Consider the following 12,922-nt stretch of genomic DNA (forward strand, 5'->3'; position numbering starts at 1 on the left):
GCTAGCTGAAAGTTGATTGGACCTTAAAATATTTGGGCTTTCTATAGACGCTTGTAAACTGTTCATAGTCGTCCCCCCCCCCCCCAAATTCAATGTGTCGATGATTTATCTTCAGTTTGAGTTTTAATTTCAAAACTGATAATCTGCTTAACGACATTTCTTGACGAGAATTTAAATTGTGTGCCTTTCCGGTCCAACTTCGACCCTAAACTTTACCCTTTCGTATTATTTCCATTAACGTAACATTCTCACAGCTTCGTAGTTTTCGGACGCCGTATCAAATACATTAGATTGACATCGTATTTGCAAATTTTAACACGCGAAGAAAATTCTTAAATTATAAAACGTGTTCTTAATTCCTAACCTCATTTTTGTGATTAACTCCACTCCGTTTATAGTTAATAAAAATAAAGGTAAGCATAGAACACGCGCGGCCGCCATGTTGTTAAAGAGCGTACAAGAAGTTAACGTAACAATTTTTGTACTGTAGGATTTGAGGTTTTCACAGTGGCGAGTCTAAAGATGGACGTCTTCTGGGTTGTTACGCCGTCTAGTCTGGTAGAAGTTTGCCGATGTTTCGGAGGTCCTTGCTGCCTCCATCATCAGGGCGTCAGTGTTACTACCTTCTCAAAAATCCCCAAAACCCAGTCCGTACAAATGTTAAGGACGGGGAATATTGGCAACCTTGGGCAAACGTTTTATACGTGATTTTGGAATAAGCCGATGTGGAAAGGAAAATGTTAAAAGCTGTAGGTAAAGCCTTTCATGTTCCAGAGTTGTGGCTCGAAGATACATTGTTCCGTTATGCAGACGTGATTAAACGAAAATTAAAAGTTAGGTTAGTAAATCTGTTGTAGAGAATGTAACTTTAAAAAGATACGAATAAATACAACAACCACATTTAACGTATTAACACATATCAAAATATTGCTAAAACCTGAAGATTAGGACAGCAGAATACACTAAAAAATTCTTTTTAATAGTTGCCGTTACATAAATCCTTTTTGCTCTTAGCAAATCTTTAAAATTTCAGGCAGTAAACTTGCGCATTTGTTGTATCTGTACGTCATTCTTTTTTTTTTTGCTGATTATCCGGGGTTTCCATAATCTGGGGTTTCGATTATCCTGGGTTTCATTTATCCGGGGTTCCGATTATCCGGGGTTTCCATAATCTGGGGTTTCGATTATCCGTGGTTTCATTTATCAGGGGTTTCGATTGTCCAGGGTTTCAATTATACGGGGTTTCGATTATCCGGGGTTTCATTTATCCGGGGTTTCAATTATCCAAAACATCTCGGATAATCAAGGGTTTGCTGCACTGTTATTACTAATGAAAATACAACGAGTAAAATCACGTCAGGTTGTGTTCCGGCATGACATTAACCCTGTAAAGAACGCTGATAAATATATTTACCACTTGGTTCAACAATCAGTAACTGAATTTTGCATTAATGGGCGTCGTAAGATTGTTTCCTTAAACGGCATTACAAATCTGATCTCTGTAATGGTGAAGTCTTTGAAGTACGGACTGAATTATTATCCATTCTTTGAATAAGTTCGTTTCTTCAGAACAATGAATCATGTACAGTCAAAGTCTTAAATAATATGCAAGACTTCAGTACGTAACACAACACATCACCATTACAACAATGAACAAGTTCATGACAAGGAAATAACCTCTGTTTACAACTAGAATCTTGAAAAACACATAAATGTATATTGCAGTGTCATTGACTGTTAAAGCAAACGGTACTTATTGTTACCACTCGATTTTAAAGGGTTAAGTGTATGTACGACGTAATACTGATGCTTCACATTCAAAAAGACTTGGGAAAATGTAATTTAATACAGCATTTAATTAATAATAAACAATATTCAAGTTATTATTAACAAAACGTGACACAGAAGCTTCGCGGGGCAGACTACAGATGGCTCTGATTCTAACCCTTGTGGCAGGATTTCTGAAGAGTTCCAAATCTAAACAAATGACAATCAAGAACAGGAAATGCAGACGAGGCCGACTTTCAGTTACAATTCTAAAAAAGCAGAAAAGAGTTTTATTAATCCGATTCTTTCGATGAAAACAATTAAAAAAAAATCCTGTTTATAATTTTAATTTAATAATGTCTACATGTTCTTGTTTTACGGTTTGCGACATTGTGTGACGGTTTGTGACGTCACATCTGCAGGATTGCGCCACAGGACGCCATTCTGATTGAGTGAGTGATCTGAACTAGACGTGTGTCGCACCATTTCACGAAGTTAATCAGAATTTTTAAGAAAGGCGTTTCAAAACCTTTTCAATTGATCAAAGCAATAAGAATTGTGTTTAACAACAACACCAGAATGAGGTATTCAGAAAAAACAGACAACACCGAGGGCGTCCGAGTTATCGGAGAGTCTTCTGATGCCGTGAGTAACCTCAACGGACAATCTTTAAAAAAACATCTGAGTGTGGATGCCCGTGTTGGACGTGGTGGTAAGGTTAGCAATCCAGGCTCGAGTGGAAAGTGTAATAGGCGATTCAAACTTTATAATCCGAAACACCGTGATCAGACAGGAAGTTCTGGTGGTACAGTCGTCAAAACTACAAGCATGGATTCAGGTGACCGGAGGATATTAAAGCGTCTCAGGCGCTCTGTACCACTGGTGCTCAGCCTTGAAAAAAGTCTACGTAAAGCAGCCATGTGGTTCCAAGTTACGATTCATCACGGAGGGAACTTCAGAAAGAACTACGTCTTGAGGAATGTTATGGCCAATGTTAGGCCGACGGAATTCATTCCGATCTGCTACAGAGTCACGGGAAGAAATTCTTCGTTCTTCGTAGACGACTGCAATGCTGCAGAAAAGTTGGCCAGCTTGACGGACGAGATCGCCATAAGAGGACAAACGCTGTTGGTGGAAGTGAGGCCCGGACTGCCGCAGGTCGTGACCGATTCCACTGCGATGAAGAGAATGAAGACGGTCATAGCCAGGCGACACGACGCCACCTCAAAATCCCTGGACTTGTCTCGGTTACACACGGATGCAGACCTCGTTGACAACTTTCCTGTGGCATTGTTCGTACCCAGCATGATGCTGGCAGTGCTGGACGTCGTCGTGGAGAACTTTCCCGATCTGGAAGCACTTGATTTGTCTCAAAATAAACTTTACCTGCTCGAGAACCTCAGTGCCCTTCCTAGCAAACTTCCTAACCTCAAAGTCCTTGACCTCGGAAGGAACATGATACCTGAGATGAGGAAACTGGATTGGTTGAAGGGCCTTCCTCTAGAAGAACTGGTGCTGGCGGGGAATCCCCTGACAAGCAAATACGAAGACGATCACGAATACGTCAGCGATGCGAGGAAGAGGTTCCCGAGATTGAAGGAGCTGGACGAAACCGTCCTATTTCCACCGATCTTTGACGACCTGCAGATGGCAAAAATCACGGAGAACCACTCGTCTGCAGCAGAAGGCGCAGGTTTTGTCAGTCGTGTCCTGCAATTGGCCTATTCTTATCTCGAGAAATCCATTTTGGCGCTGAAATCAACACTTGGACTGGGTCAGAGTTGCACGGACACGTCTGCCTGAACGAGGCATGTTCGCCCTCACAACTAATCTTGTCTCTGAGTGGATTGTTTCAGGAACCGGGACCCGGGGAAAGCCAACTTCTGGGGACAGAAGAAATGTTCCGGGGAAAGAGAACTCCGGCTGTAATGTTCCGGCGACATACGCCAGTCAGTGAACTGAGTATGGAAGGGACAATAACAGGTCAGATATTTATTAAGCGAACTTACGTCTTTCGTTACAAAATTATCTGTGAAGTTCTAAAGGGAAACTTCTCATTGTTGTCCCCGTATAAATGTCAGAGGGTCTGAAAAGACACGACAAATTTCTGTAGTTTTCGCCCATTGTTACCTGTGTTATTTACTGACTTTTTTATTTTCAGTTTATTAAACGACGTTTCGGTGGATCATAGTGAAAATTAAATTGGAAAGGGTGTGGAAGGAAGTGGTCGTGGCTTAATTTAAGGTACCATCTCAGCATTTGCCAAGGCGGACTGAGGAAAACCACGAAAATAAAATTCCCTTCAGGCAATCGAGTGGGACTTGTTATTCACAGATAATATTGGAAGTCCCTTAAAACGAGGGTTAAATTAGAACGAAGCTCTGGTCATCGTCCATTACAAATTACTTCATTTGCTTGGCTTAAATTTCGTAAAATTCTGTTTAAAATGACTCGTTAAAAGAAAATGTTGAATAGCAATTTTTTAAAAGATTACGACAGCTTTGTTTCCCACTCGACATCCTTGCCGATTTAACCAACTTCATAAACAGCGCAGAAATACAACAAACGTAAGTTTTGGAGCGCAGGTAAGAAAGGGATTCGAAATCGATTATGGCAACGACGGATTCTTGACAATTCATGCACAAATCAACTGCAGGCTTTGTTCCACGTGTCTTTGCTAGGAAAGAACAAACGGCGTGTAGATGTTAACTGTTCCGAGATATTCAGTTTTTAAATTAATTATTAAATTAATTAGAACGCACAAATCAAATCTTGCTGGAAAGTGAAATATGCTGTGTTGACGTTGAGAATCTCACAAAGACGAAACAGCTCGGTATTATAAAAAAAGTGGCTTGTGTTTACATTTCCCATTGTTGTCAGTTTCAGACGCGTCGTGTTCAACAATGTGTCTGCTCAGTGCTGGTTAAATAGACGTGGCTTACGCCCACTAAGTCAAAGCTTCGAGCTGTTCCTAAAAGATGGAACGAGTGTTAATGAACCTTATCAGTCAGCTGCTCTCCGCTCAACACTTTGAACACGTGGACTAAATCAGCTGACGTGTGTTTACGTCTTTTTGAGATACTCCGTAGTTTTGTTAAAAGTATTTTTCTCATAAATGCTTTTCAATGCTACTTTTACTCTCGGATTTCCCTGTTTCTTAACTTTACAGTTTGCAACCACTGGGACACGTGAGATTCGTCTGCCTTCTGTGCGCATCCGAACTAATCCCTGGCCCAGGAGACCACCGGCACATCAGCGTTTGGCGATGTTAGTTGACTGCCTCGACGGTTACGCTGGAGGACACTGACGACCTAATGACCTCAGAAGCGGAGTCTACGGAATCATCCACGAAGGAAGTGGGAATTTTGCTACGACATTAACCTTGCGATGGCTGTTTAATATTTGAGATTATTGTCGTTATTGTTATTGTTGTTAAATTGAATTATTATTATTGTTACTTGGTATTATTTATTTTATTTAGAATTATTAAATTGAATTATATTACTTAGGTATTGTATATAGCCCATTTATTTGTGAAATATGTTTCAATAAATTAATCGAATTGTTATTATTATTAATATGTTACATTTATACATGTAGTTTCATTTTTTGTTTTACTTTTATTATTATTGAAATAAATTAATTACTTATTATATGAATGAATTGAATTGAATTATTATCATCATCATCATCATGATCCAATAAATAAATAGCTTAACAGAAACAAATCATTTTAATTATTTTCTCCGAAAACCTCTTCATTTCAGCAGACCATATTGGTTATCAATGTCTTTGCCGAAGGCACAGAAAACACTAACATTGTTGTGAACAGTAAGTGAAAATGTGTTTTTATAACTTGAATAACAAAGCCGATAATCACACGAAAACAAAAAAACAGATGTTTTGCTGAATACAACATCGTTTATTGCATAGGCGTTTGTTGGCATTCAGACACTTCCGATTTAATCCCATTGTTAAACTTTATAACATTTCAATTATTAATACAAAAAGTAAATTTGACCGCGGATAATCAGGAGTCTGCTGTGGTATTGAATCCCCTTGACAGAAGAAAATTCTAATTAATTTCACTTTAAAAACTGAATATCTCGGAACAGTTAACATCTACACGACGTTTGTTCTTTCCTAGCAAAGACACGTGGAACAAAGCCTGCAGTTGGTTTGTGCATGAATTGTCAAGAATCCGTCGTTGCCAAAATCGATTTCGAATCCCTTTCTTACCTGCGCTCCAAAACTTACGTTTGTTGTATTTCTGCGCTGCTTATGAAGTTGGTTAAATCGGCAAGGATGTCGAGCGGGAAACAAGGCTGTCGTAATCTTTTAAAAAATCGCTATTCAACATTTTCTTTTAACGAGTCATTTTAAACAGAATTTTACGAAATTTAAGCCAAGCAAATAAAGTAATTTGTAATGGACGATGACCAGAGCTTCGTTCTAATTTAACCCTCGTTTTAAGGGACTTCCAATATTATCTGTGAATAACAAGTCTCACTCGATTGCCTGAAGGGAATTTTAGTTTCGTGGTCTTCCTCAGTCCGCCTTGGCAAATGCTGAGATGGTACCTTAAATTAAGCCACGACCACTTCCTTCGGTTTATTTGTAGGCAGTTTGTATTCTTAAGGTCCCGGAGCCAAAGTTACGAAGCTTTATTCCCACACCATGAGGCTGTTTAGATATTGTTCTTAAGATTTTATCTCGAGGTCGGAGTCTGAGTCGGTATATTTCTATCGACTCCGACTACAATAATAATAACCAAATAACTATTTCGTGGAACCAACAAGTCAAAACAGATAGAATCATTCCGAATAATAAACCAGATATTATATTCAGAAACAAAAATGGAACTTGTCACTTAATTGATATAACAATACCAACTGACAGGAATGTAATTAAGAAGGAAAGCGGAGATCATATTGAAAGCCAGCGAATGTGGAATGTGAAAGCCAAAAACAATTCCGATAATTATAGGAGCAATTGGAACTGTCTCCAAGACACTCATAAAATATTTGGCCAACATCCCGGGCGAACACGACATCAGGTAACTTCAGAAAACTCTCATTTTAGGATCCTCATACATCTTTCGAAAGACGCTGTCGTAAAATATATATTCATCTCTCAGAATAAAACTATATAATACATGTAACATATTTTAAGAACAAAATGTATTTCGGAAATAGCTGCTCAGGGGCGAGGTTTGTCTCGGGTACATCGAAGTAAATTCCCTATAAAGTGGTGAATACATGGAATAATAATAAGAAGAATTATGCGTGATGATGAGCACATTTAAAGCGAGAGTGTCTGGGGACTGGGGCGAAGTTCAAAGGGCATGAATCGGACAGTAATCGATTAGGGTGGTATGAGAAACGACGAAGCTGAACACTAGGGTTCCATAACTAGGAGGACATTTTAACAGCATCACCCTGTATCAGGGAGCTCAAGTAAATAAGAGAAACTCTGAATTCTCGCACGACCTGACTTCTGGACCAGAATTTATCACCGGTGGTTTAGAGATTTAGCTACCGTTTCCTTGTCTCGGGGGAACCTAACCTGCTAATCTCTGTACCCTACTGACTCTGCGGCGCCGTAAGTCCAGTCACAGAAACTAATGGGATCCATTTCTTGAATTTCAGAGCCGCGAAGGACGGAATCCTGGACATCTTGAAGGAGGCGACACGCAGTGACTGCAACAGCAAGGATGAAGACGGCATGACCCCCACTCTGTGGGCAGCCTTCGAGGGCAACCTGGAAGCCCTGCGACTCTTGGTCGGACGGGGGTACTTGCGTGTTTTGAACACTGAAACTGTTCGCACCACATGAGTCCACAGCCTCCCTTCCCAATTTCGAGAAAATTAAGGAAAATCTTGCTATAAAGACACTATTTATTTTACGTTTTATTTATTTTTCTGGGAGAATAGTTGGCACGCATCTAATTTTTTGGCAGAATAATAGGTTACTAACATCTTTTGTACTTACAGTTATAAGCTAAAATTATCTTTTGGACTTCAATTTTGCAATTACGCACATAATTCTGAAGGAACTTTACCTTAATCATAGGTTTTGTGTCACTTTTCACTTTTTATTGACTCATCTAAGTCGCTCTGAATAAAATTGATTTATTTGTGGTGAGTCAGCGTTTCAGCCCGAATGATGATGACCTGTTACCAAACCCCATTTTGCTCGCATCTCACCAATGTTACTCGATACTTCCTGCATAATTTCTTTACATTAAAAACACAGCAGATATAAGGTAAAGTTCACCTTGCTTTGTAATTTTCTCAATTCTTATCCTTGTTTATTCCTCCTTCTTGGATCGAAATTTTCTCTTGTCAATATTTAGTTAAAGCCCCTTCAGTCAACATACGATACCAGTTCTCACACCCATACAAAACAACAGGTAAAATTAAAGATTCTTAAAGGTTCTTAGACAAGGAACACCAATAGTCTGAACTAAACTGCAGCAAACATTTCACAACTTTGATTTACCTTTAATTTCTCCTCGATTGCAATTATTCTGATGATGAAGGCAATAATATCCTCCGAAACGTCGGTCAGTATCTATCAGACTACGTGGTGCGACATCCCAGAAGACAGCCAGATTCGAATCTACCTTCAATTTCTTTCCGACTCTAATTGTGATATTTTATCGTCACTCCCCAATGCTTGAATCTTTCGAGAGGATATTTTTATGTTAAAATTTTTTGTACTCCGTTCTGGTAACGACACGTGGACATATTCAATCTTTAATTTCCCCTGTGTTTAATTTTTTAAAAAACGTCCTCACACAGGGGAAAATAATTTTTGAGGATATCAGAAATATATTCCAATTAGACGTGTGGAAAGTGGAGTTCAGAAGACACGTGAACAGATCTTTGATGGCTAATGAATAAAACATTTAACATGAAGAAGGTCTTACCGTCGTGTGCAGTGAAACTAGAGGACTTGGCCGTCCCTCGAGGTCGCCAGTACCACTGCACTGTCCAAGCGTTGTAAGGTAGACGACCAAGCAGGTCCTGTGACCCAGGTATGACGTACATAAACATTGTCAAATGACATTACTTTGTACGTAACATCAGATGACGTCATTAGTTTGGAAACGTAGCTTTTCACGTTCTGACAATCTGTGAAGTTTCACTGTTGTGAAATATTGGTGTGTTTTCAGCCCTTCGCGATGAGACCCCGAAGACGTTATCGACAAAGGAAGTGTTGGCAGGATGAACAGTATTTGCTTGCACAAAGAATATAAACAAAAGAACACTGATCTCCTTATTGATATGCAGAATATCGTAAACTCCAAGGAACAAATTATTAAATTTAGGTTCAGGAAACTAAAAGTATGTGGCTCTCCCATCTTTTGTATTACAGTAAACTTCCTATTATCTGGATTAATTGAAGAAAAAAAATCCCGCATAATCGAAACCCGGGATAATATTAAAAAAAATATCTTCTTCTCTTTTTAGCCAGAAATTTTTGTTTCCATGGTGCTGCTGTCTGTAAAAGCATTTCATCACGATAAATTGATAGATCCAGAATGGAAGATACAAGAGTGGAGGATGAAATGGCAGTGGCGGATTGTTATTAAGGGAGACTTGAAGTTAAGAACATGCCTGCTGTTCAAATCGTGGACGGACATGACAATGATACAAACCTAGAAGACATAAAGCGAAACACAGCGGAAATAGATAACAAATTTGCTGAAATTATTACATGCACAGACCATCATGATGATGTCTGTGGGTGTGAAAAACATAAGACTGCAGAAAACTTTAAGATTGTTTTGGCAGAAGAAACAAATTATCCACGAGTAAGACCTCTCGTCTGGAATACATTGGTTTCTAACAAGACTTACAAAATTGCAAACTTCCGCAAGGGTCTGTACTGCTAAGGTCAAATCTTTCCTCCTGCGTAAAGAACAGTGCTATCCTTTCACTCTTCAAATTCCCTTCAGAAAAACATCGACTGATTCAAATATACAAATTATTCAATCAAAATTATCAAGAACAAATCTATAAATTGTCCGTGGAAACAGTAGATTGAATAATTTCGAACACAGAGTTCTGCATCTTCGTCAGCGATCGAGCACAAACATAACGCACATTTACGTCATAGGCCCCACTAATACGATCATGCAGCAGTTTTATGACGTCACTGGAGCCGCAGTTCCCACCCGCTGAAGAATGAATTGGGCGCAGAGCCAGGGTTCTGACGTCACTAACCTGCTGAAACGGAGGACATTATTTTAGCTGCTTATGAAGTCGCGTACAGCTTCCCTTTCCAAGAGAAGATGAAATTCAGAACAATCATACCCGGATTTCAAGAATCAGGAGCAGCTGGACGTGTGTACTGTCGATGTAAATATTTTAATTTTGGTGATGAAGCTAGAGGTGGTTGTAATATTACATCGAGTGAAAATAAAAGCATTTAAAATATTTTAATATTGGGAAGTTATGTATAATCTACTGTCATCAGAACCATAAAAGATGGCCGGAGCTTCTGGCTAAGATCTAGGAAGTGCTAAATGGCTCGGTATCAGACTCGACTGGTTACAGCCCCGTGGAACTGATGTATGAGGGAGGCGGACCAAATGCCGTCAACCGAGAGTCACCAGGAAAAAGCTTTGAAGGCTTACATAAAGATGAAGGAGAAAGCTACCAAAAGAAACAGAAGACGAGACGGAGACCTTCTGCTTGTAAAACGCCAGACCGTTTCAGATACAGTTGCTGGGATAACTGGCAAATTCATGTGACCTTACCAGGGGCCCGTAAAGATTTCAAAGGTGATACCTCCAGCGATGTATGAGATTTCAGAAATGAACGGAAAGGTGGGGGGAGTTTTTAACAAGAATGCTCTTAAGCCTTACCTGCGGGAGGAGTGAATTGGTTAAGAGCGGTCAAGGAAGGACGGAAGAATCTTATCAAATTACACCGTAATTTGTTGCAAAATTAAAGATGACATATACAGACGCTGGCCTTGTAATCCTGGGGTCTCGGGTTCGATTCCCGGCGGTGCCCGAATTTATAACTTGTGTTGGGCAAGGCCGTGGTCTAGGCAACACTGAGTTTTCCTCCGGGGGCTTCCCCGGTTTCTCCGTGGCATCCCAACACACACAGAAGAAGGCAATGGCAAACCACTTCTGGATCATCTGCCAAGAACGTATATGAACAGGTCCCAGGTCCCAGTCCGAGAAAAGGATGGAAGGATCCTGTTCATATGGACCTGTCGTCAGACAGAACACTAAAAAAAAAAAAAAAAGAGAAACCATAAACGGGGGCTATACTTACGAATGACAATTGAAGACGGTGACGAACTTAAGGTGATAGTACTCTTTCAGTTGAGTTATGTTTTTTTTTTGACAAAGTAGATAGTCGCCATGGCGCGAAACCATTTTCGCTGTCCCTGTTATGAGTGGCTTGTCTAGTTCAAAACAAGGTCACATAGCATAGTACGTAAGTTGTAGAGATAGTGCGAATGTTTTTATCAATGGATGAGTCTGCACGAATTCGATGTTGTAATTGCCGAGGGTCTAGCCTAAGACAGATAAGCAGGTTGAATGTTGGAGGAGGTCCGTCAGGTAGATAAACCCATATGAAGGACTGATAGGTGGCCTTTTGTGACGTGTGAGGGTAAGCCAATCCTACGAAAAGTGATAATGAGTGCACCCAGACTGAGAGATGAATAAGTGATCCTTATTATTTGACAAAGACAATATCAGAAATGAGTGCAAGGTGAAATTGGTGAACTTTTAGTATCTATATTAGTGTTTAGTGTCATTTAAGTCAGGTCTGAGCTGCATAAATGTGGCATCAGGTGGCAGTGAAAAGCTGATCTTACGGAGTGTTGTCTGTCTTCCGGTAGGGGGAGGATGGGAGTTGTATGATGTTATATAATGTAATGAAGTAACAGACTGTCACGGGCAGTTGAGATGAGGCTGGCTGTTTCTAAGTCGAAAGCGCATCTCATCTCAAGGGGGAGTGTTGTGCCAGTCCAGGTCCGTGGTTCAATTCCCGAAAGGACTGAAATTTGAGATGAGGGGTAAACCAGGCTTTGGCATATTAATCTGGTTTATATGAACGAAGGAGGTGTGATTAGATGATACTTGGTACACCTCACTTCATCAAAATTTGAGTGATTTTATTAAATTTTGGCTTTGTCCAACGTATCACATTTGGGAAAGAGAGTGGCGCCATCCTGGCGTGTGAAAGTCTCTTCCCCCGACATTCGGTTTAGTGACCGTTGGTTTGGGGCGCCCTAGTAGGTGTGGAGTGACGATTGCAAGATGACCGCTGCTTCACTACGACTCGGACCAATGGAATTTGAATGTGGCTGTTCGGCACGTTTCCGACGTCATAAGTGACTTTTTGGGGGGGACGAATCGGATTGTCATATTCAATTCAAAATTCAAGAACAGTTACGTTGCGGGAATATAAAAAAGCGAGATTGCGTTGGGGCTCGCTCTCTGAAAGTTGGGTTCTTCAAGGCAAGCGGACAGTTTCTGCTTGATTCTTGCAATTATAAATACAACAGCCGAATCATCGCGCTGCCCTACAATCAGAATAACTTATTGTACAACAGTGTCTCGAAGGGAAATAAAAGGTGAAACGTCTCCAAGGTGACTTCGGTGTGGTCTGCTGTCGATCATCCCCACAGATTCCACGTCCTTGGCGCACGGCCGCTCCAACTCTCACAGTCCCCGTATAATCCCTGAGAGTCGGAGACTCTTGCTTTCCGACAGAATCCTACATCAATTATCCCTCATATCCTTCCGCATTATCCGAAGTTATATAAAGCTGTAACCGTAAGCAAACCGGACACGCTACTGGCTTTGATCCCGGGGCAACCAGAGTGAAAAGAAAAACAGTCTGCACGGTACGAATACAAAAAATACACAACCCTCTTACGATCCTTCCGTCTATCTATCCATGAAGGCAGGCGCATCGACACACTACTAGCGTAAAATGTCGTGCCTTGTTAGGCCGCACGCAAACGGATATTGGGGACTGAATCCGTCCACAAGTCACGCGTTGCTAACGTTTTTGGGATTGTGAAGACGTACGTCAGCGCCCACCGAGAGTCTTGGCGCAGTGCTTGGAAACATAACTAAATCGTGTGAATTCTAAACGAAGATTAAACATAAACTCAA

The 12,922-nt window shown here is 40.5% G+C and overlaps 2 protein-coding genes across 2 annotated transcripts in view; one reads left to right on the forward strand and one right to left on the reverse strand.

The window, feature by feature from the left end:
- LOC110835936 (uncharacterized) overlaps nucleotides 1–12,922 on the reverse strand; it is a 221,932-nt gene that overhangs the window by 180,379 nt on the left and 28,631 nt on the right. The gene's annotated exons all lie outside the window — the stretch shown is intronic.
- Nucleotides 1,933–5,290, forward strand: LOC147871147 (nuclear RNA export factor 1-like). Its single transcript, XM_087340732.1, has 2 exons — nucleotides 1,933–3,750; nucleotides 3,929–5,290. The coding sequence occupies exon 1, from the start codon at nucleotides 2,347–2,349 to the stop codon at nucleotides 3,568–3,570; it is 1,224 nt and encodes a 407-aa protein (XP_087196858.1). The 5' UTR covers nucleotides 1,933–2,346; the 3' UTR covers nucleotides 3,571–3,750; nucleotides 3,929–5,290.

Source organism: Zootermopsis nevadensis, unplaced genomic scaffold (assembly GCF_977971745.1).
Source record: "Zootermopsis nevadensis isolate Lab colony 2312 unplaced genomic scaffold, Znev_1.0 Znev_ptg000061l, whole genome shotgun sequence".
NCBI classification, from domain to species: domain Eukaryota; kingdom Metazoa; phylum Arthropoda; class Insecta; order Blattodea; family Termopsidae; genus Zootermopsis; species Zootermopsis nevadensis.